The 25,515-nt window shown below is 39.7% G+C and overlaps 1 protein-coding gene across 1 annotated transcript in view; it reads left to right on the top strand.

Annotated features, from left to right (window-relative positions):
- Positions 1–25,240, top strand: part of kat7b (K(lysine) acetyltransferase 7b) — a 42,844-nt gene extending 17,604 nt beyond the window's left edge. The window contains exon 13 of the mRNA XM_077503552.1: positions 25,177–25,240. Within this exon, the coding sequence (XP_077359678.1) occupies positions 25,177–25,202 (26 nt within the window). The 3' untranslated portion in view covers positions 25,203–25,240. The remainder of the gene's footprint in view (positions 1–25,176) is intronic.
- The last annotated feature ends 275 nt before the right edge of the window (positions 25,241–25,515 follow it).

Here is a 25,515-nt window from a genome sequence, read left to right as displayed (position 1 = left end):
TTCCACCAAGGAATTCATGCCCTTTAAGAGAACATGACGGCAAGCTTAAACAAATAATACTTCCCTTGCACACATTCTGTACAAACCTTTCGCTCCAGAACATCCTCATCGACAAGCTCTGCAACATTAGACCGTATATTCGGTCTACGTTTCAAAGGGGGGGGGGGGGGGGGGGGGGGGGGGGGCCTTGCAGTACTGTGGGGAGGGGGTAGAGGATGTGCGCTTGCAATGCGGCTCGCTGCTTAATTATGGGTCGCGAGCTGCAGCTCGGCTGGCCTGGGCGGGTGTTGGAGCCAGTGGGTCTGGCACAGGGAGGTCTGGCCACAGACCCCGGCGGTGACGGCATGAAGTCTGGGACGAGTCAGAACACCAGCCTGGGGTTTGGAGCATTCCTCACATTCCCTCCTCCAATGGCTGCCTGTCTATGTATGTGTGCGCGTGTGGAGATGTGTGCGAAATGGTGAAGAAGAAAAGGAAAAGAGTGAAAGATGCAATGTTTGTGATTATATTAGTGCATGTCCACAGCTGTGTATATCCATGTTACACTCAGAGCGGCATCACCGCATGCTATGTGATGTCATGAAAGAATATTTTGCTCAAATTCAGTAACTTTTGGCAATGTTTTACCAGTGAAACTTCATGCAGAGTTATCACAAGTTAAGTGTAACTTAGTCCAGGGGTGTTACTTTAATCCAAAAGTCTAAACAAAAACAAATTTTAAGTTGATTGATACTCCGTAACTGGTTTCCTCAGGACACGTCACGCTTTGGTTAAAGGTGTGTTTGTTCTATCTGTGTCATCAGATAATGTTGGCCACAACCTTTTTTTGACATGCTGTTTTGAAATCCATGTGACAAATGGTAACTAGTTCCATTGCAACCTACTTTTTGCTTGGATCTTGTGCTATCTAAAGTTTTCTTCAGTATAAGTGTTTGCACTTTTAACAAATTTGAAATGCTTGTTAAACACTAGACTAAGTGCAATTTCTGCAGAAATTGCGCGGGAATGCTGAAAGTTGAATGCTAATAACTGAATACTAAGCTGAATGCTTAGGAAAGAAATCGAAAGATAAATTACGTGAAAATTACAAAGTATTACTTGCAGTTGAATGATAAATGAATAAAAAGAACACTCGAACTGCAATTTGCCTAATTGTGGGAATGATTTCAGAATTCCCACAATTAGTGACATGGTCCTCAAAACGCAGCTTACGGCAAGACTTTTAATGTCTCTCGGTGGCATACCTGCACACGCAGATCCGCATCATCCAAAGACCTTTTGGCAGCTCATTTGACATTCAAGTCGTAGTTTATTGTTCATAAGTCGTCCTCACCTGCCATTCAGACTGGCTCCTCGCCACGCCCAAATCCAAACAGGCTGCCTGCCATGTTGTCCTCCAAGGCAGGTGTGGTGAAAAAAGGGATGTCTGAGCGTTGCGTGATTCCACTAGTGACATTTGTTTTGTTTCCATCGTTACAGCAGCTGTCAGGGAGTGGCCTTGGAAGGCAATCAGCCAAGTGCATTGTGGTTCTTTTTTCTTTTCTTTTTTTTGTGAACGTTTTCCGCACGTTTTATAAATAGACTTTCCAGGTATGTCATGAACCATAACAACTAAAGAGTACGGATGAGTGAGTACACTTAAGTTTTTCCTACAAGACAATCATACACACAAGATCTCATATCTCGCTGTGGATTTTAAGTATGAAAATATATATCGCTATCATAATTATACTGTACGTCTTTGGGACACTTAGAACATTAAAAAAAACGTATTTAGACGTTCTTGGGAGCAAATGAGTTAATCATTTCTTACTGCTCGTGTATTGCATATAAAATGAGAGATTTTTTTTAAAAAAGTAACTTATTTCAACAATTTAGCCTAATTCTATTATCACAGTGATATGAGAAAACATACACTGCCATACAATTACCAATTTGAATGAAGCATTTTACTCCCAGTACAAGTTAAGCAATGACGTTTTAGTCCTAAGCCCAGTCAGTTTACCTGTCAGAGGCAGGTGACACGAGCCCTTTCAAAGCATTTTTGTGTGTTTTGAGTGGCGGCTGGGCACACAACTTGTTGACACAGACAGGTAAGTGCAATGAAAACCAGGAAGTCTCAGCCCACTAAAAACACACATCAAAGCGCTCGCGCATCAACACTATCTCGCGTACTTCACGCAGCTTAAGGCCCTTCTATACACACACATCCTCCTTGGCAAGCCTTCGCTCCATATAGGCATCACGTCAGCTTCACCTGTGACTTGTTTGACAAAGGTGCCGTGTCAAGCGCACTACCGACTTGTAACGACCACACGTGTTCACTTGGTGTGTTTATAAGCCTGGAACAAAAAGCATGCACTTTTTTTTTAAATTTTTTATTTTTAATCATGTTTTGATGTTGACCTACACTTACGAAAGGGAAGTAACCTCCTCAAATATGTCTTCATTTGTCATATCTTCGCAACATCACCCAAAGTTAGTTTGCTCCTAAATAGACTTATTTCTTTTTTCCCGCACAACCTTTATTTTGACAAGGCTGGAAGAAAAAGGGTATTTATATATGGGGCTGTGTGCTGTGGTTTCTCCACAATTACAGAGTGGCAGTGCTTAGACTGGGAGGCGTGCTGAAGGTTTATGGAGGGGTGGGGGGGGGGGCATGAGGGAAACGGCCCTTACAACCTGCCGTATAGACACAAATACCGCACATTCATTCGTTATCACAACGTGTGCATAAAATACAGTCCAGTGGAACCTCTACTTACGAACGTCTCTTCATATGAAATTTTCGAGTTGCGAAAGGCCTCAACGGGAAAATATTGCCTCTTGTTACGAAAGAAATTTCTAGATACGAAAGGTAAAAATACATTTGCGAACGCAACATACTTTCGGCTATGGCTATTTCCTACCATAGGTAGCTATGAACGTAAATACTAGATCGGTGTTTGTGCATCTTTCTGGCATCCCATTGGCTAAGAGGAACCTTTCCCATAGGTAGCTATGAGCCTCGATACTAGATCGGTGTCTGCACAGCGTCCTCATCATTCATCCCGCGGCCCATGAGGTGTTCCGATAGTTTTTCGTAAATGTATGAACTAACGGCCGACGAATTTGTGCAAAAATTCAAACAATTGGTGATTGATGAAGGCACAGTAAGTTTTTAATTGCGACGAGACCGGCCTTTTTTTTTTTTTTGGGGGAAAAAAAGATTCCTCGCCATACCGGAAGTTTCAGAATTTGTTTAAAAGAATCGCCCAGAAAAAGTGTTCACCAGTCGGGCGTTTGCTCACTAAGATGATGTTTGTCTTGGACATTTTCAAAGGATTGTTTTAAAACAAAAAAAGAAAACATCCCTGGATCAGTTCTTTACAAAACACCTGGCAAAAAAAAAAAAAAACACTTCTGAGAGAGGAGGACATGAACCAAAGAGGGCAAAAAACGATGAGGACAGCAGTTAAAAAGGTGAATGACCATCATTTTTATTCTTTATTCTTTGTTTTTTACATTACGCACAACTCTCATTTATTGTGCAATAATCTAATTGTAACGTGTATTTGTTACATGTTTTGATGCATTTTTATGCTTTATAAAACAATTATGTCTGAATTTTGGGAGGCTTGGAACGGATTAGGTCATTTACATGGAAAATGCGTCTCTTACTTACAAAATTTTCTACTTAAGAACTTTCTTCCAGAACCAATTAATTTCGTTAGTAGAGGTACCACTGTAACGCACGCGAGAGCTGCAAACAAATCAGCCTGTGAAACGACTCCGATGCGTTGTTATAAGAACTCGTGCACGCCGCGTTTCCAGGCGGACTCAAACCTCAGTCGCCTCAAAGCGTTACATCGCAATGAGGCTCGATTTCTTTGTTTAAAGGGTGGTCAGCGATGTTTTGAATGGTTGGTGTTTGTAAGGCCGGAGTGCCCCGTTGTAGACCTGCTGTATTATGGATGCGATATAAACAAGGAATCTCGACCAAACGTCTCGCTGGGGAGAACAGTGGGGAGTTTGTGTTTGTTTCGTGGATGCAGTGTTGAATCTGGCGTCAGCTTCTGTGGGGGTGAGCGGAGGGAGTTGGTGCTTCGGGGGAGGGGGGGGTGATGAATTTTGCGGTTCTGCCGGGGAGCCTGGAAGTCGGTCAGGGCGGTGGCTGAACCACCTTCCATCCACAATATCCACCTCACTCCCCAAAAGTACACACACAAGCATACTCGCACATTTTCATATTGCAGCATTCAAGTATGGAGAACATCTTGCAGTTTGGCAATTTTACACTACATTGTAGTTAGATATTTTGTAAAAGAAAAAAAGTTCTCAACTAAGCTCTTGTAATAGCCATAGAGGTGAGAGAATATACTAGATGGCATCTTCTATTTTGTTAGCACAATTTGCATCGGTTCTCAAAGCTACACAAAAGGCCAGCAGGTACTAGTTAGCCCCAAGGACGACATGAGTAGCCCACGGGGTCTGTTCTAAAAGTTGCTCACTGGTGATTGAACGTTGTGACTTACTAAGAAAAGGATAAGAATGTTTAGCACGCATTTTCACGTGTTTGCTTGTACCCTGAAAGTGAAGCGCAACCAGGTCGAAGGCATGCCTGGCAGGCAACAGGAAATACAAGCCGGCCTTGTTTACAGGATGCTATGCTGCAAGCGGGGAGACTTGTGCCACAGGAGTGTTAACGCTAATTATAACGCCCTTCGCCTTGCTTGACATTTTCAAACTGATGCTCTTCTGATGACTTTTATGCCAGTGTCGCGCTCTCCTCTTAATCTTGCGTGAATGTCTTCAGTGGTGTGAGCGACCGCAAGAACAGGCCATGTTCTTGTTGTGTCTCTGCTCCTATGAGACACACTTACAAGGGCAAAGCAAACAAGTGGAGCAGGCGATGATTGATGCAACTTCAACATGTGCCGACACTTTTTTTTTTTTTTTTTTTTTTTTTGCTACGCTGCTGTACGTGCCCCTTAATTGTTACTTGGTGATGGTATACTGTAGAGATAGACCCATATGTTTTTTCCAATGCCGATTATTAGTCGTCGAGGAGGCCGATAACCGATATTTGAAGCCTGTATTCATTTTCATTAAAAGGAAGGGGAAAATATTGGCGTCAATTTTTTTTTTTTTAAATACAAATGACAATCTTGACTTTATGACTTAAAGCATTAAAACATTCTTTGAACACGTTTTCAGACTTTTCAAAATGTATTTTCTTTTTTCTTTTCCTTTTCTTTTTTTTTTTAGATCTTAGACAATATACTTCATTTTAAATTTCTTTTAAAAAAAAATGTTCAGGGAGCTGCCAAGGTTATCAGTCCATCTTAAAAAGTTAAATGGAAAAATCAAATTTTCAGAATAAAAAAAAAAAACATAAATCTTGAAATTTCACATTAGTTTGTTTTAATATCCAAGACAAAAAAAAAAAAAAAAAAGTTTCCCAGGGTCAGCAGCATCTCTTGAAAAGTTAACTGAAAATTTAAAGAAGAAGAAGAAAAAAAAGTTCCCTGAGATTAAATTGGTTTTAGCTTTACCTGTTGAAAAAAGGCCAAGAACCGATATTGGTCAAAATGCCCAATATTAGTCTATCCCTTGTATACTGGTGTGGTAGAAGGACATCAGGAAAATGAGATTAAGATAATCAGGAAGTCTTCATATGGGCGCATGTCTCTCAACACGCAAGTCTTTAACTACTGCATACATCACTGATGTAAGCTAAATAAAATTTCGATAAATAAAATATACTTCCTACACAACTAGGATTGACTATTTACAGCATCAAAAGTCGCAATAACCAACCGGGATTCTACTTTTGGCCACAATGTGACACAGGATTCTGGTTAGTGTAAGTCATTTTAAACTAAAAAGGAAAACATTTCTGTAGTTGTAGTGTGAAAATAGTGTGACTTGTAGTCCGAAAAATACAGTACTTTCATTCAACTCTCACTTTGTTACTTTATATAAAACTGGCCAATAGTTGCTTTGTGTAAAACACGGAAAACTGATTTTTTTTCACTTTTCCATCTTCTGAGTTTCCTCCTAAGGCTTGATTCAGTTTGTGTTGTAACCATTTTAGCCTTTCAATCTCAAACCACGTGTTTGTGCCCTCATTAAAGGATCTTATGGTTTTGCAGTGGAACCAATAGTTCATTAAGACGTCTGGATACGCTGTTTGACTTTGTAGCTTTAAAGTCTTAGGCAGTGTTGGGATATACACGACACAGTATGAGGGTGAATAAAAGTAAAGGAAAATGGTGGATAGAGTTCATAGTAGCCTTTTTGGCATATTTAGATTAGGCGGTAAATGGATAATAACAAAAGGGAAATAGAAGAAAATGGTAGTGTGTAGTATATTCACCTGTACGTGGTAATAGATCACAATTTGTAGAATTATTTTATACCTAACGAACATTTGTATCTCCACTCATCGTTGGCCTACACGCTAGCCATGTTTACAGCTTCAGGCCCAGAGATGTATGCGCAGGAATTTTATTTTCCCCGCGTCTTCCTCTTCTCTCAGCGCTCGCTGGCAGATCAAATGAGAGCTGCACCCGTCACCTGTCAGCGGAATGTTCCAGCGCTCTCATCCGTCAACGCGACTAGAACAGGCATAACTGCGACCCAGCGTCGGCCTCAGTGAGCCCCCGGGCGGCATCATCGCCTTACCTGGCGGATCAGCCACGTAAAATGCGATAGTCACACAGGTTTACCCTCACGTGTGCTCATCGGAGGCCTCAATACAGCCACTGGCTCCATCTCCGAACCCAACATGTCCTGCCCTGCTTATCGGCCTATGTGATGTCTGAGATTTAGACAGGGCGTTGCATTTTCTTCACCGCCAACCTGGGAGAAAGAGGAGGATTTGGCATGTGTCAACAAGCATACCTGTAACCCAGGAGATGCGCCCTGAGGCCACCTTTGCGATTTTCTCATGATTGTGATGGCCAGACGTAGACGACAGGCCTTGCAAGAAGTTGACTCCTCAGCAGGACTGGGGTGGCTTAAAGTGGCGTCGGACGCACATGCGCCGCGCCATTCTGACAGGATTCTGTCTCGATGCAAAACATCAAGCGTTATTGCGCTCTTTCCCAATTACTGTTTGCATTCGTGACTATCAAGGACACGGGATTCAAGGGTGTACCCCAAGGCTTCTATCTGGGGCCTCAGCATTTTGTTACCATATCTCATGTTTGTTGTTGGCTTTGGTCGTTTTGAAACAATACTATACTTTCCCGACCACTCTAACATGCGACAGGATTAGCTACCCTTACTGTCAATTAAAATTCAATATAAAAGTGCTGCGTCAAAAACTTCATAAGGTAACAGCAGAAGACCTCAAAAACCAAACTGTTTTACAAAAGTGAAAATAAATAAATAAATAAAAGCCAAGGCTGGGACAGAGGACGATTCTTGAAACTTTAGGTTACTTTAGGCCTTACAATAATAAAAATCATTTCAATCCAAGTAGAGTGAAAATAAATGTCTTCTAAATTTTCCATGCCATGAAAAACTGTGTTGTTAATAATCCCGCCAAATTTGAATAATTGAAAAAATTGGCAAGTATGTAATTCTTCAAAATCTTAAATCAAGCTATTCACTGAATAAGGCTGTCAGTCGATTTAAAAACTTTAACCGGGTAATCGCATGAGTTAGCTCCTGATTAATCACAAATTAATCGCACATTTTATATTTGTTCAAAATGTATAATAAACTTTTTTTTTTTCCTCTGTATGTCTGTGTAGGAGAATGGTACCTGCTCTTGTTAGGACAAATGTTTACTTTATACAAATGTTGTATCTTGTCATTTTACAGTAATTATTTACAAACACCTTCATAAATTCTCTTAACAGTGCCGTTCAGTTAACAATGTTACCTTCGGAAGTAATTGAACTGGTTAGATGGCCCGTTTTCAAGTGTACGAGTAAATCAGAAATACAATCATACTAAAATTGTCGAACTGTCTAGGAATGCTAATTTGTTTGTTTAATAGCTATTTTGCTTCTGTTAACAGTTCATGTGAATTTGATTTCATCCTTGTCACCACTTGACAAAAACTCACTGCGTTAATGAGAGTGGGGAAAAACCCAAGTTTGTTGCAGTCCCGTTGCATCAGCGCAAACTGCAACCACAAGAATACGGAAAAGGTTTAATGAATACATCGCTGACTGAATGTTTTTAATAATACAGGTTTTGTTTTGGATCTCACCCAATTATATACATTTTATCCAATTCACCCTCCTGTATAGTTTTGAGCACATGAAGATCATTCATTCAAATTATCTTCAGTCAGTCCCAACGAAAGCTTGCGTGTGAAAATCCCGGGTGGGGGTGCGGGGGACTGCGCAACAGGTTTCAAGACAGAGAGGCCAGTGATTGCTATCAGCTGTCATGAGCCTCAAGATGATGGAGAGCGTCATGACGACTGCTGCTGTTGGGACTCGAGTCACTTCTGAAGACGCGTTTGATGTCGCTTTTCACCTTTGCGAGTGACTGACGGGCGGGTGTCGGCGTGTGCGCTTTGTTCTATAACTCTGTAGCTCATATGGAAGCATACATGCAAACCAATTAGCATAGATTGATAGTTTCTGGTTCACGTATTATGATCTGGCTCATGATAACTGTAAATAATCGACTTTTCTCCTGTTAGTTATTTACAATAGCTCTCCATTAGCTGTTCTTTCAAATCGACCCAATCAAACTGATATGATAATTTAGAGAAGCCGACAGCAGACCCCTTTCTGTTGGAGTGTGTCACTGTAATAGCAGGGTTCCTCCACAAGCAGGCACGGCGGAGCAGGGAATCTCTTAATTGTCTCAATTATCAAGGGAAACCTTCATTCCGGCAGGGGGTTGCATGGAAAGAGATGTCTGTTGAATTTCAATCATTAATTGGGCCATTAACTCATTTGCTCCCAATAACGTGTAAATACGTTTTTTTTAATGTTCTAAGTGTCCCAAAGACGTATTTATACGTTTTTATTTATTTATTTGTTTTATGCTAGAGCATACAGAAGGCTTTGATGCAGCCTCTCAACTGCAAAGAACGGTTGCAGAAATGGTAGTTATTACACAAACGGCCAGCAGGTGGCAGCAGAGCAAAGGAGATCAATCAGGGCCATCTAGAAAAAAAGCTCAATTACTTACAATTCTGAATAGATTTGTGAAAACTGATGAAACTTAGCTCTCTTCTAATGCTAATTGCTGCAAAACGGAAACAGATAGAAACATACTTTTTTTTTCCTGATGAAAGAAGAGACTTTAATCTTTCTTTTGATAGGTTCCATGCTTTTATAGCAATCGAACACAATATTCTGTGGGCCTTGCAAAATCAGTCAAAATTCAGTAAAACAGCCGGGAGCGACCGGGACTGCTTCTGTGAAAATGGCGGCGAGTGGATGAGTTAACAAGTGACTGAAACTCAGATTCACCTGTCATAAGGATGCGGCATTACATTTGGATTATTTTTATTTATTTATTTTTTATTTTTTTTGCATCGTTTGCAATTTGCAACCCATCCGAACAAATTATTACAATCATTTAAAAGTCACGCCATTTGTAAGGCGGTCATACTGACAACATGACATCAAATATTAACCTCGCATGAACCTTAATGTCAAGGAACTTGACACGCTGCTTAAAGCAATGTTCTAACTTTTTAACTGCCAGTTTCTGTGTTGTGCTGCCAGCTCGTCACTCTTGTTTTGGATCAACTGGTTTCCAAGTTAAATTTAAAACAAAAGCATCACTACGCCGGCTTCTCGATCGCACCCTTGCCGCTCGCTGTAGTTTGAACAAATAAGTGTGCGTTGACGCCAAACGCCTGTAGGGTATTTGATTAAGAAAAAAAGTGAGTGTCAAGGTGCCCGTCGCGTGTCAAGTGGTTTTGGATTAGTCACACTCTGAGGTCTACCTCCTGCATTATTTATCAGCAGGCTCCGTTCTCACTTCACTCCACACCGCCTCAGCCAGACTGTTCGGATTTAGACCTCTTTGTCTTGCTGACGACAAGCACATTAGTTAAGAAAATTGAGACCAGATAAGCCCCACCATGTCGTCTTCTGCTCTGTCCGTGCGGTCGAAAAGATCAGAGATGACTCAAGTCAGTGGCGGAGTGTAAAAAAAGCGCAGAGACACGCTCGCTTGTTTTCAACAAGGTACAAAGTACTGTTAGGCCAGAGGTCTGAGAGGAACTAATCGACGCAGGTGAAGGGGTTTCGGAGTTGCGTTGAATATTTAATAACAATCAGGTGTCGGCTGGCGCTCGTATACATCCAAACATTCGGGCACACGGGACCGAGACCTTGCACAGTGGAAAGAAAACTTAACACCTGAGGCCCGAGCGTATTTACGCGTGTTCCACCACGTGCATGCGTGAAATGAGTGCCGTAACTATTTTCTACCATTTATTGAGCCAAGGAGGAAGAAATTCATGGCGCACCACCAAGCAAATGTCACGAAAAGTATTCGGAAATAGTATCTTGATTGATTTGGTGTTAAATCGGTCCTTGTTTAATGGAACACAAAGCTGACATGCTCACATGACTTATTTTGTTCGGTGAATGGCAACAAGTGACGGTTTATTGTACCATTTTACCATCTATTTAATTTTTCACTACATGTCACTGGCATGGAGAGATGAACAAATGTGTTTGTAATTAAATACTTGAAAATAATTGATTAATTTCTTGTGACACTGATATCTCATGGCTTACCATCTGGGAATTTTAATTAATGTAATTTGATTTAATAATTTGTTATCAATATTCGTTTGCAGAAAAAAAGTATACGGAAGTTTAATTAAACCTTAAACAAATAAATACAGTAAGTTCGTAAAGTTTTCTAGTCAATAAACTTTCAGTATAACTATCTTAACTGAGTTTTAAGTTCAAACAAAAAGTGCAGCGAGTTCTCAGGGTCAGCAAAATTTCTTAGAAAGTTAAATAAAAATTTTAATGAATAATTCCCTGAGTTTTACGCAGTTTTAATATGATTGGCTATCTCCTTTAAAAAAAAAAAAAAAAAAAAAGGCAGATGCAAAAATGCCAAATACCAGTGCCGATAATTGCATTAATAGCAATTGTATTAATTTATACATTAATTTCTAGTGTATTATGTTCATCAGAAGCATCATTGGCCAACAAGATCTTCAAGATGTTTGATTGAAAGGCAAAGTTAACAGAGTCGGAGGCTGAGTTCAAATAGACACAATTAACCCTCGAGCAAAGTTTTTGGCTCCCGTAAATATCTTTAATGTGTTTAACATGCTCAATATGTTTCAGTGATCGTTATCAGTTACAACTCCCATTTATTTATTCTGACGTCCTTTGAAGTGAATGCATGTCTATACGTATTCCCCATTGCAAACTAAAAAGGATCAGCAGAAGACCACTTTGAATAATTCAACCACCTTGACCATCTCACAACCCCCCTCCAGCTCCTGTTTCCTCCCCGTTACTAATTACAGCAACATTCTGACAACTCGTCCGCCTTCGCACTAATGAAGTGCTTTCTATTCGGATAATAGCGGAAGACAGCATATTAAGTCCTTGAAGGAGGAACCATTTTGTATTTGCAATGCCTCCCAAATGACTTCACAGCCCTCCATGTAAGCAAACGTATACATTTGTCATTGAAGTTCAACCTAAACGTCCTCTGACACAATTAGTAAATATATTAAAGCAAGCGACAATGGGCTAATTATCTGCTTGCGTTAGGAGGAACTTGCTAGGCTGCTTTCCGATGCCAGCGCGGGCAACAGAGTCACCACTGAGGAATGTATCTGATGATCAGAGTTGGAAGAAGGAACTTTACTGCATCCTCCTCCCATGAGACTCATTTTGAGAGACACAGTTTCCTCCTTCCGTTTCCATTTTACATGGATAATTAATCAAATAGCTCACCTCCATTGACTCTCCTACCTTTTTTTTTTTTTTTTGGACTTTGAGGCCGATGTCTAATTCAAAACAGCAGATTGAATTGTCTAGGATTGCGTCACTAGGGGGCAATCTTGAGCCAGAAAGGAAAGAAAGTGGAAGGGGGACAAACTTCCATGCAGACGCAGCAAAAATATTTCCACACAGGATAGAGCTAATTGAAGCTACCATTTGGCATCCTTGTGAAAAAAAAAAAAATATATAAGACATTTGTTGAGTTTGTTGAAGAATATGCACAAAGCAACACCACCTGTCCGTTTCAGGTGTAAAGGCAGTCAGCATGCACAATTCTCTTCAATCTGAATGAGAGCATTGTCCCACGAGAGAACTGTGGGGGCATTGTGCGCCCGCTGCCGAGTCTGAAGGGGACGTAGCTGTCACCAGCAAATAGCCCAGAGGACACGCCGCCATCTCGACTTTGTTTTGCCGGTGGCAGCGGGACAAGGGGGCTACTTCTAGATTGGGGGGGGGGGAACCTTGTTTCCACTGATCAAATGATGAAGTGAGCCGCTCAGGATTCCCAAGCGTCGATGACGGCTGTCAGCGCTTGTTTGATGCTGGATGTCTCTCCTTAAAGGCCAGCGGATTGATCCATGATCAAAATCAGGGGTAGAATAAGAATGTAGAATGTTCTGTGTCTGTTTTACATGATTCTGAAGTGTCCCATTGTTTTGGACAACTACACTTTTTTTTTTTTTTTCCCTCAAAAGTTGCCTTCCATATGTGGAAGTTTTGACCCTTTACACTTTTTTTTTTTTTTTTTTAGTAGTCTCAAGTCAGTCTCAGTCATTCTGCAGTGGAGACATGCCCAGCGCTCCTTAATGGCCCTTTGTTCAACCTGCAGGCAAAGAGGTCAGGGGTCAACTGCACCTGAGGCCGATTCCCACTAACAAAAGCTCTTGTGTTTACGGGCACCCGGCCACCACTTCCATGTCTCCTGCAAAGGAGCGGGAGGGAGCCCACCAAAAACGGAAAACGGGACGTTTTGATAAAGGAGCTTCAGCATGATAATGTGAGGATTATTCATTTTGTTGTGTTTGGTCATGATGGACATTCTCAATTTCCTTATTAAATATTATATAGATTTGTTTCATTTTTACATTTTTATTTTTTTTAAATATAGTAATCAGAATATATCAGCCTCATTCCATTAAATAGCAGACAGTACAGTGGTTATAAAAAGTCCACACAACCCTGTTTAAATTTGTTTTTGAAACAGTAAGTAAATACAAATAACTGAAATAATTAGAACAGTAACTGGGATGTGACATTCAAACTCATGTTCAAGTACCTCTGATTAACCCCCAAATAAATGTCAGATGTTCCATTTGACTGCAACAAAATCTCCCAAACACATATCGGGGAAATGTGTTACGGTCTGACGAGACCAAGGTTGAACTTATTATTATTATTATTATTATTATTATTATTTTAATAGTATGTTTGCCAAAAGAACACCTTCCCTACAGTCAAGCAGACTGTTGGCAGCATCATCGTTTGCGGCTGCTTTTCTTCAGTCGGAACTGGGACCTTAGTCAAGATGGAGGGAATTATGACCAGTTCCAAATAGTATTATTGTTATGACAAGACTTTGAGGCTTCTGCTACAAAGAAGCAGCAAAAAAAAAAAAAAAAAAAAAAAAGTCTACTAGTACTCATGAAATTTATGTAGGCTTATTATGAGGTACTTTTAACATGAGTTTAAATGTTATTGGCTAATTTTGAACATGCTTATGAAACCAAATTTCAATATTTCCGTTCTTTTTTTATTAAATCAATTCTCCGAGCTAGTATGAGTTCAAGTCAATTAAAAAAATTCATTCTTTGAAAGAAGGGGACAAAAATAAGTGAAACTTATGATAAAAAAAAAAAATTAACATTAAATTATAAAATGAAATGTTATACATTTAAAAAAAAAAATACAAATGGACTGAGATGATTTAGTTTTATAATCCAGATTGTTCCACAAACTGACACCTTGAGTTGAAATCCATCGTTCTTTTTGTTTTGTTCTGTAATTAGGTTTGGGGGAAAAAAAAAAAAATCTGTTCCTCTTAATTTGTACTCTAGTTCTTCTAGGAAAACAAATTAGTCACACATCTTACCATTTCTTTCCAAATCTGTTCATGATGCTAATGAGCGTCAGTTAAAATATAAAACTAAAATGATTTTTTTGATGTCCAACGTGTGTGAAAGCGTTTCTCTCAGCTGTCAGACCATAACTGACTCCATGTTGCAGTCGTCGCTACTTTTATGGGACATGTGCAACAAGTGAGAACGGACATATCCAAGAAATGACTGCGAGCAAGTTTTTCATATTCCAACAGCAATGACAAGTATCAATATTTCCGCCGTACTCCAACACAAATATCACGAGGCCCGATCATGGAAGAAAACTCAACAAGTCCAACTTCCTGCCATTGGCAGCTTCTTTTCGGAACCCGTTCAAGGACAACAGATGGGAATCTTTAAGCTGCCCATCAGCTGAAGCGTACAAGGCGGTTGAACAGGACAGATTGAACCCCAGGATGGAAGAATAGAAACGTTGGGTGCTGGGAAGCGGGTGGGGGGTGGCTGGAAGGTGGGTCGTACCTGCCGGGGCACGAGCTCGACAGGTGAAGCTCGTCCCAGAGGCCCTGCCTGGAACACACAAATGGGCCGGCCCCCTCCACCTGTCGCATTGTCACTGGGATTGGGAAGCAGCAGGGGGCATCCCTCCATTTTGACCACTTATTTTAACCCCTCCTTTCCTTTTACTCCCCCTCTTAATGTATCAGATCGTGCATACTAGAGCAGGGGTGTCCAAACTACAGTCCGGGGGCCATTTGCGGCCCGCCGTCCATTTTTTAGTGGCCCGCGACATATGCTAAAAATGGCATGTGACTCGGTTCGAATAAAATAAAAACAAAAATGTTTGGAGATGGTCAAAGTAAGAAGGGAAGGTGTCGAAAAACGCAGGTGCTATTAAAAGTTATTTTAGTGAACTAAAACTAGCGAAAAAAATGAAATTCAAAAAACAATTTCGTTAACGAAATAAAACAAAAACAAAGATGCTTTTTTAAAAAAAGAAAACTAACTGAAACTACATTTTATGTTTACAAAACTAAAATTTTTAGTCTTTGGTAATTAATTTAATGCATGAGCCTTTGGGGATGATTTTAACTTCTACTTTTAGTAGATTTATTTTGATATAAACCGGAATAATGACGTCGAGCCCATGATGTTTTTTAAATGTTGCGCACAATAAATACACATAAAAAAATAAATAAAACTAATACTGAAACTAAACTAAAACTAAGCATTTATTAAAGAACTAAAACTAATAAAATAACAGAACCACCCTGAAAAATAATTAAAACTAACTAAATTAAAAAACCAAACAAACTCAAAACAAAATAAAAATTAAAATGAAAAATTCCAAAACTACATATAATAAACCTACTGCCATATTACAAATAATTTAGTTTATATACCGTAGCATTTTTCTAAATATGCAAAAGCACAAATACTTATTTGTACAATTTTTAGGACTAAACGCAATTTCTCTTCATAACATTATGTGGCCCTTGCGTCCTGATTTTCTGTATGTGGCCCTCAAATGAAAAAGTTTGGACACCCCTGTACTAGAGCTACTTGGGTACGAACATTTTATTTATTTATTTTTAACCCATTTTGCCATCTGAAGCAAAAATGCAGCAAATATTCTCTGGATCAACTTCCAACGATGATTCCACGTCTCACATTGTTAGCATGAGAAGTGACATCTGCTACTTTTCGAAAGACGAATAAAAGACACACAACATGTGGAGAAGAAGAGAAGACGACACCACTGTTCCGCCCACACTCTTTGACTTCTAAGTGCACGTCATTGCTATAAACAACAGAAATGCTCAGCACCAGAACTTCAGACCGGTAATGATATAGATTCTTTCCGATGATATACGGCTCGGAATCCTTTGTGACATCATGCGATAGATCAGTTTTCTCATCTTGTTTGACTTCTGATGGTGGGCCAGGCCGAGCGAAAGCCTTGACACGTTCATATGTACGGAGCAATTCATTTGAGCGACTGTCTTGTCAAATGGTCTTTTAAAATTAACGTCTCAAAGAAAACCTTTTAGCGGCCTTGACGGAAAACATTACTATATGGATTCAAGTCAAGATACTACAAGAGCAAGTACTAACTATCATTAGCATTATGCTAATGTCCTTTAACTCATTCACTCGCCGCCATTTTCACAGAAGCAGTCCCGTTCGCTCCCGGCTGTTTTACTGGATTTTGACTGATTTTGCAAGGCCCACAGAATATTGTGTTCGATTGCTATAAAAGCAGGGAACCTATCAAAAGAAAGATTAAAGTCTCTTCTTTCATCAGGAAAAAAAAGTAAGTTTCTATCTGTTTCCGTTTTGCAGCAATTAGCATTAGAAAAGAGCTAAGTTTCATGAATTTTCACAAATCTATTCAAAATTGTAAGTAATTGAGCTTTATTTCTACATGGCCCTGGTTGATCTCCTTTGCTCTGCTCCCACCTGCTGGCTGTTTGTGTAATAACTACCATTTCTGCAACCGTTCTTTGCAGTTGAGAGGCTGCATCAAAGCCTTCTGTATGCTCTAGCATAAAAAAAACAAAACAAAAAAAAAACTTATAAATACGTCTTTGGTACACTTAGAACATTAAAAAAACGTATTTATACGTTGTTGGGAGCAAATTAGTTAAATATTACTTGATTAACATATGGCATATCTACAGTTGTGTGTGAATTTTGACACTCACGTCTTGAAATTTTGAATTTATTCTTCTATTTCCACTTTGTTCTTGCAAAGGCACAACTTTATTTTCCTTTTCACTGCATGTCCTCAGTTGCACTTATTTTCACGCTTTCATCTCGCCATCACTTTGAATATGTTCCTCTTGTTGTCCCTGCTGTTTTAATGTTAATGTTGTTGACTGCAGCTGAAGGGGCTTCCTGCCAAGCTTTGCTCTTCCTCCTCCCTACTCCTTCGCATCTTCACGGCACCTTCCCGTGCGACGCTCGAACCCGTGCTGCTTCAGTGAGCGCGCTCGTTCTCGACGGTTCGGCCTGCCGCCGCGTCGATGAGCAACAGGCGGCAGACGGTCGCAAAACCAGGCCGGTTAACATAACAAATCGCGTCGCGGCGTCGAGATGACAAGTCTGACTCACCTCAACTGCAATTTAGCGGCGAGACGTCATTTGAGTTACCTGCCGAAAAAGAATTCCTATTTTGATTGCGCTCACGAAGGACCGACCCGCCCTTTTGCGACGAGCTGCCACCCTGAGTTTCTTTTGTTTGACCTGATTACTCTGTTCGACTAGTAAAACTAACCAAGTCAAGTTCTTCCACATCAATCTCCACCCAACTTGGCTTGGAACCAACAACAAAAACAAAACAAATGGAGTTTATTTGTAATCACTTGACTGACTTATCGCGAGGGATTTGTTGTGCGCATGCAAGTTAGCATTATCGCAATACCCGCATGCTAAGCGAAGTTTCGCGAAGGGTTTGCGCGGCCTTTTAAAAGTTTCTGCGGGATTAACTCATTTGCTCCCAATAACGTGTAAATACGTTTTTTTTGTGTTTTTTTGTTTTTTAAGTGTCCCAAAGACGTATTTATACGTTTTTGTTTTGGGTTTTTTATGCTAGAGCATAGAGAAGGCTTTCTCATTTTATATGCAATACACGAGCAGTAAGAAATTATTAACTCATTTGCTCCCAAGAACGTGTAAATACGTTTTTTTTAATGTTCTAAGTCTCCCAAATACGTATTTATACGTTTTGTTTTGTTTTTATGCTAGAGCATACAGAAGGCTTTGATGCAGCCTCTCAACTGCAAAGAACGGTTGCAGAAATGGTAGTTATTACACAAATGGCCAGCAGGTGGCAGCAGAGCAAAGGAGATCAACCAGGGCCGTCTAGAAAAAAGCTCAATTACTTACAATTTTAAATAGATTTGTGAAAACTGATGAAACTTAGCTCTCTTCTAATGCTAATTGCTGCAAAACGGAAACGGATAGAAACATACTTTTTCCATGCAAAATCAGTCAAAATGCAGTAAAACAGCCGGGAGCGAACGGGATTGCTTCTGTGAAAATGGCGGCGAGCGAATGAGTTAAGAGGTTTGATGCACCCAACACGCTGCTATTTCCCTTCAGGCAGGAGAAGGAGGAACCTTTCCACTCTCGGCTCTCCACGCTAGTCACGCAAGCCTCATCAAAAACACACACACAGACGTACACGTCCGCGCACACACACGAGGAGTCACAGGAAAACACACAGACGAAAACCTCACACTCGAAACGAGTGAGTCAGATTTGCGAGCCGGGGACGGCGGAGGCTCACATTGTGTAAGGTTGTGTTTGTGTTTTATGTGGCTATTTGAAATTCTAACCACATGTTACTGTTACAACCGTGCGGCTGACTTGGTGTTTGTTACGTTGCTTTGCAGCCAATTGACTTCACGGTTTCTATGTCGGTTCATGTCAGAGAACGGCAGGGAGATTTCTATGTATTTGCATGCCAGAATGTACTGTACAACTGTGACGCACACCTGAAAAATATTTTATAGGGAATCAATAAATCTTATCATATCAACTCATGGATGTTGGAGGTGCAAAGCACTTTTTGAGTTACCAGTCTAAACAACTTGTGAAATGAAGCTGTCGTTCAGACTGGTGATGCTCGTGAAAAATATTTCAAGTTTTGTGTGTTTTGGATATACTGTGGATGTTTTAAAAAAAAATTATTTGCAGGGACACGCTTTTTATTGGACAGTATTAACTCATTTACTGCCAGTCTAATGAAATTGGAACTTTGACGTCTTTGGCCGTCAATGGCAGTGAATGAGCTAAAGAATGGAATAAGGTAGAAACATACTTTTTTTTTTTCCTAATCAAAGAGTGCAATGCGATTTTTCATTTGGTACCCACATTGCAAAGGCACACAATATTTTGTTTGCCTTGAAAGATGGGTTAAAAAGCTCAAAATCAGGTGGCACTGTGGGATTGTTTATTGGATAACGTGTGGCAGTAAAAGAGTTAAGTTCAAATTGACATTGCTGTGTCATTTAATGTAATTTTCAAATCGAAAAGGCGGCAATTTGGAGGGAAAAAAGTCATTTTGGTAAATTGTAAACTTTAATATAATATATATATATATTATTTTTGCAATATACTGTCTGCATAAATTCAGTGCTTCAGTGCAGTCCGCATGTTTACATAGCCACATATTTGTTTGCATTATTTTTGTAATCTGATTTATGACTTTCTGACATGTTTGCGCCATACTTGTTTGGCAGAATTTTGTGTAGTTTGTTCTACTGAACAGTAGGGATGTAACGATATCCAATTCACAAATCACGATACGATAATTATCACGATGTGGGTAGGTTGGCGATATTTAAAAAAAAAAAGGTCACAATACTGTATAGTAAAAAAAATGAGCTCATACTAAAAAAAGAAAAAAGGACAGTATTGTGCACACATTGAGTTCCTCGACATATTGACTCACTTCACAAGCATATTACAATCCCCTTCATCTGACAATTAGTGTAGATTTTAATTAAACATAGAAGGGCCAAAACATCCCTAATGAAAATTAAACTGGACTACAAAAACTAGCCACCACAGGGTGCTAGAACTGCACAAATGAAAATCAACCTGACTTTTTTTAACAGATGTGTAGTTTTTAAATATCGTGAACATGACTATGACGATATTGTGGCAGTTTTAACTCTTTGACCGCCAAAAACGTTTAATCACAATTAATAAAATCACGATGTATGCCGCCATAAATGTTAAATGACGTCACTATGTTTTTTTTGTTTTTGTTTTTTTAAATCAATGGGCAGTGCAACATCTAAGTGCAGCGCTGCCTGGTCAATGGGTTGTAGAATCAAAAACACTCACTAACTATGGCCACCAGATGGCAGCATTGTATCTCTTCAATGGGCTGCCAAATTTCAATGAAATATGACGAAATCTGATGAAATAGAATGTTTTCAAGGATGACGTGAACGATAACGTGTGGCAGTAAAAGAGTTAATATCAAGATGTCACAATATTGCCATTATCGTTAGATCCCCAGTGAACACTTAAGACTGCAAGTCAAAGTGTTGAGTAAATTAACAACTCTGACGTAATTTAAAAAAAAATTGTTAATTTGCTTTTATTCTAAATAAATCTGATATATATATTTTTTTTATTATTTATTTGCAATCACGATATTGAGTAAAAAACATAATCCCAATTAGGGATAATTGTCAAAATTGTTCAATCCTAATTTGGATCATGCTTTTTTTATTGGACAACACACAAACACATATGCATCCATGATAGTGTTCCCAAAAATAATCAAAAGCTCTCAGCATGATGCCAACTACATAATACGGCCGCCGTAATAAATATTGTTGAATCCATTTCTCGTCTGAGCGGAGTGCCGTCTGTGTAATAGGAGAATCTTGTGTTCGTTCTTTTGTTGTGCATGTGTACCTAATAAAATGTCCTTTCAGTGCGTATTGCATTGATTAATTTGGATGGCACTATGTTGAGTATCTGGCTTTGCCAAATTGTACAAAAACAAAGCAGTAAAAAGCAAAGCTGGCAGCCGGCTTCAAAACGACCTCGAGGGAGGGCATCCATTGCTCAACGTCTGAACAGAAACAAGTCATCGAATAATAGAAGTCACATCAACTTGCCGTCAGGCCGCACGACATCCACTGTAGACGCATAATTCAAGCAGATCACGCATACACAAACAGCTCGTCGACACAAAAGCAACCGCAGCGAGCGGGACAACGGGGGCTTTCAAATCCGCATTTCTACGCATGACTTGCCTTCGTGCCGGGCGGGGTCTTAGTCGAGGTCGTATTTGAGGTAGAAAGTCCTTGGGTGCGCGTCTAAATTTCACCCTGCAGTTGCGAGGTGTAGGCAGAAGTCGTTTAAATGTTCTCAGATGCTGAAACGTTTTTGTGTGAAGGTGGACTTGCGTCCATGATTAAAAAAAAAACCAAAACAAAACAGGACAGCAGATGAACCAAGATTGAATACAAGACTGATTATGACTTATAAAAAAAATGTGATCAAACTTGACTCATTTTGTCCATAATGAATTTCATTATTTTGCATGTTCAATTAATACGTTTAAAAGTTCATTTTTCCCCACTCGCTGTCAACTGAAGATGACATCACCTGTGCTGAGGAAGTAGGTTGCCTAACGACCAATCACGGCTCAGTTTGCTGACCAAACCCAGAAAACAGGTGAGCCATGATTGGTTGTTAGCTATTTTCTCAAGCACACGTGATGTCATCTTCAGTCGACAGCAAGTGGAAAAATGTGTTTTTAAAGGTATTTATTGTACAAGAAAAATGTTATCAAATTCATTCTGAACAATAATATTAACTTTTTACTGCTGAAAATGGCTGAGTCAAGTATCCCTTTAAAATCAACAATCAAGAACACAGCACAGATTTTATTCCGACAAAGCATTTCCCGTATTTTCCGCACTACAAGGCGCACCTAAAAGCCTTAAATTTTTTCAAAAGCTGACCATGCGCCTTATAATCCAGTGCGCCTTATATATGGATCAATATTGAGCCACAACAGGTATCGCTGTCAGGACGCTATCGGTGCACGATCGGTGGCGCGCACGCGCAGAAGATCCCGCCATCTTGGATGGCTCGCTAATACTAATACTTTACCTCAGAGAAAATAATAAAACAGCTGTTTATTCATTTTGGAGTTGTCAGAAAGCTGGTTTGTAATCTATTAATAAAGTTTGACTGACCTATCTGACTGTTTTGTTGACATTCCTTTTAGCGCAGCACCATCTAATGGATGCATAACGTAACCCCAGCCTCTACTATAGCTCCTTATATAATGGAAAAAGTTTTAAAATATGTCATTCATTGAAGGTGCGCATTATAATGCGGTGCGGAAAATACGGTAATAATATTTTAGGCCATTGTAGAATTTGGCACAGTTTGAAGATCAATACTTTATTGAAATATAGTAAAACTTATAAGTTGAAATGTATTGCACAGTATAAATGTTTTTTGTTTGTTTTTTGTGTTTTTTTGCAATTTTTTCAACTTTTTTTTTTTTTTTAAATAAATCCTTTTCTGAGTATAACGTTTACTCTGTTTAAACTGGAACCAAATATAGTCTTTCTCAGAGTAAAATTTACCCTACAAAACTAGCGTGTACTCATCTACTGCCAACATTGTGCATTTTACGCTATTCTTTTATACGGCTTCTGTCCTGTGAAGCGCTTAACTATTGTCAAATGTGCCAAAGCAGTTGCGCAATTGAACTCAATGTGGTAAATCCGTTTTTTTGGACGTCATCCTATCTTAAGGGGACGATCTGTGCTTGCTGTTCCTGGACCCACGCATTGTGCCAAATACTCGTCCAAGTCTGACCTTGCTGAATTTTTAACACATTCTGCTGTTTGAGCCATCGATTGCGTGATGATGAAATTTGCAATTGGAAGCCGGGCCCTCGCTTGTAGTTCACATACAGGAAGCGATTAACAGTAAAAGATCAAAGTCGGCCAGTCAGGATAAACACTCCTACTCCTCTGGGGTAAACAGCACCACTTCCTCCTTTCGCAGACTGACGGCTGTCTCCTCTGCCACGGCACAGCGCACACATTGTCCCCACGTGAGGCACCGCCAACCAGCAGCCAGGAAGAACGTGTGACAGCCGGGAACAGATAGTGAGATGGAGAGGTTGCCCAAATACTCCTAATAGGCTTGAACGAGTCAATCAACAGCTTGGAAATATCAATCGAAATGAACTTGTAGTGAAGTATTTGTACTTCATTATTCCCCACCACTGGCGTTAGCACATTGTTTTGCTATTGTGACCTCACTTCACGCGAATGTTCTCAATTGGATGCATTCACTGGTGCCCAACAGCTGTGCTTTTTTGGTAGCTTATTATGTGCGTGACCCAAGCAGCTGTGCAGGTGTACCATGAGAGACAGGAAACGGCAGCAGTGGCTATGAAGTGCAAACGAGACGCAAAGTGGTTCATATGCATTTTGGCTGCGCGTGAGGCGGGGTGAGAAAAACACCTGGTACAATCAAGTGTACACTCTAAAAAACAGTTGGGTCCAAATTGTTGGAGCTAGCCAACTTTTTGAGTTAGTTAACCGAAATTGAATAACTGGATTGAATTGTGTCAAAAATTAGACGACCCAAAATTTGAGTTTGAGGCACTCACATTAAATTAATAACCCACACAGCAACCCAATTTCTTCTTCTTCTTCTTCTTCTTCTTCTTCTTCTTCTTCTTCTTTTTCTTCTTTTTCTTCTTTTTATTCTTTCTCTTCTTTTTCTTTTTCTTCTTTTTCTTTTTCTTCTACTACTTCTACTTCTTCTACTACTTCTACTTCTTCTTCTACTTCTACTTCTTCTACTACTTCTACTTCTTCTTCTACTACTTCTACTTCTTCTACTACTTCTACTTCTTCTTCTACTACTTCTACTTCTTCTACTACTTCTACTATTTCTACTTCTTTCTTCTTCTTATTTCATCTTCTTCTTTTTTATTTTTTGGAGGTTATTCATTTGACCCAAGTTTTTGGATTCATTGAATAACCCACTTGATTTTTTTTCTTCTTCTTCTTCTTCTTCTTCTTCTCCTTCTACTACATCTTCTTCTACTACTTATTCTTTTTTCTTATTTTATATTCTTCTTCTTTTTTATTTTTTGGAGGTTATTCATTTGACCCAAGTTTTTGGGTTCATTGAATAACCCAATTGATTTATTTATTTATTTTTCAAAAATGAACTGACCCAACTTTTAGTTATGTAACCAAAAATGTGTCAAATGAAATAACCCACAAATTAACCAATGATTTTCTGTTGTTTTGTTTGGTTATTAATAACATTGTGGCTAATTAACCCAAAAAGTTGGGTCAAATGAAATGGCTACAAACAAACCCAATTTCTTTGGTCGTTTTGTGGGTTATTCATTTCAACCAACTTTTTGGGTTAATTGAGAAACCCAATTGAACTAACCCAACTTTCTGAGGTCTAAAACCCAAAATGATTGGGTCAAATTAAACTAATGAATACGCAAAGAAACCCATTTATTGGGAGGTTGTTTTGTTGCTTATTCATTTGCTCTTATTGTGACATCCCTACATACAATTACCCAAAATGTCTTAAGATTTAATTCGCACTACACCAGCCTTGAATGGGTTGGGCCACTTGTACCTCAGTGCATTGCTGTCCATGAATCATTACGTTCTGATCCTCGGAAAGAAACATCTTAGATATTTAATATGGCGTACTGAATGACTGCATTCCTCATAACGTGATACAACTATTTGTCTTAAGAATCTCGTATTAACCTTTTTGATGTTGACGCTGTTTACATCAATGTCAAGGCGGCCCTTGTTGAGGCCCCCGCATTCCCCCCTTCCTTAGGTGAAACGTAACCTCCTTTTGGGCTGAATGGATGGCAGATCACAGGCCCTCCAGATCTAAAAGAGACAATTATCCTCAATTGAAGGCTGACAGTAAGAACAAACACTTTGTAAGCGGCGCAGGGGTCAGAGGGCTAGTCCACGCTGACCAGGTCAAACTGAAGCTTCATGAAGAACCTGGCTAAAAAAAAAAAAAAAAATTGCAAAAAAAATAAACAAAGTTCCTAGTGTCGGTGGATCCAGACTGTCACATCTCAGTCAGTCAAGCTTGCAAAATCAATGTGGGCGAGAACCGGAAAGTAAAAATACATGATTTGGCCTCGTTGGTGCTTTTGTCTTTGTGCTCGGCTGCCATGATGGATCGAGCAGCCTTTGCTGTGGTAGGCACGCAGCTCCCAGGCCAAATGTGGGTTTAAAAATAGCCAGGCCTGTAGATGTGCGGCTTGCTCTTAGTGTTTCTCTTGGCCCGTCCGGGCCCCCGACATATTGCCATTAATCCGCTTCATATGCAAAGCAACACAATATGATTCCTTGTCATTGCCGCTTGCCAGGTCTGCTCACAGTCAATCATATTTGAGTCCGTGATAGAACAGCGCTGACAAACTGAGGGTTTTGTGCTGCTGTTTTTCTGGAGCCACTCAGGCACCAAACAACGAAGAAGGAAAAAAAACAAAAAAAAACTTTGCACACAAATGACTTCCAGTAATAGAAACATTGTTGTGCTTCTCTGCTTGCCATTAAGAAAAAAAAAAAAATGAATCTAATAGAATCATTTGTCTTTGCGCCTGACAGGTCCAAGGGACGCTTCCATCGTGTAATTGGACGAGAGGTTCATTGACATCACAAGAGGTCAAAGGTCAGTGCGGGACAACCTTTGCTGCTTCTTTTGGTGCCAAGTTGTGTTTGAGAGTTGCCAGGTGTGAAAGGTTTTTGCTTTTGGGGCGGGACTCTGATGTGAACATCTGCGCCGAACGACGAGCTCGTGCAAAAAAAACGGGAGACATGCTGAAGCTCGACTGTGGACTCATTTAGGCCAAAACTACATCAAAGGTTTTTGCAGATTTTGTAACTCTTTGACCGCCAAAAACGTTTAATAACGTTAGTAAAATCACAACGTATGCCGCCATAAAC

Source organism: Festucalex cinctus, chromosome 17, assembly GCF_051991245.1.
Source record: "Festucalex cinctus isolate MCC-2025b chromosome 17, RoL_Fcin_1.0, whole genome shotgun sequence".
Lineage (NCBI taxonomy): Eukaryota > Metazoa > Chordata > Actinopteri > Syngnathiformes > Syngnathidae > Festucalex > Festucalex cinctus.
Note: the sequence above shows the minus strand (reverse complement) of the source record. Positions and strands in the feature narration are given on the sequence as shown.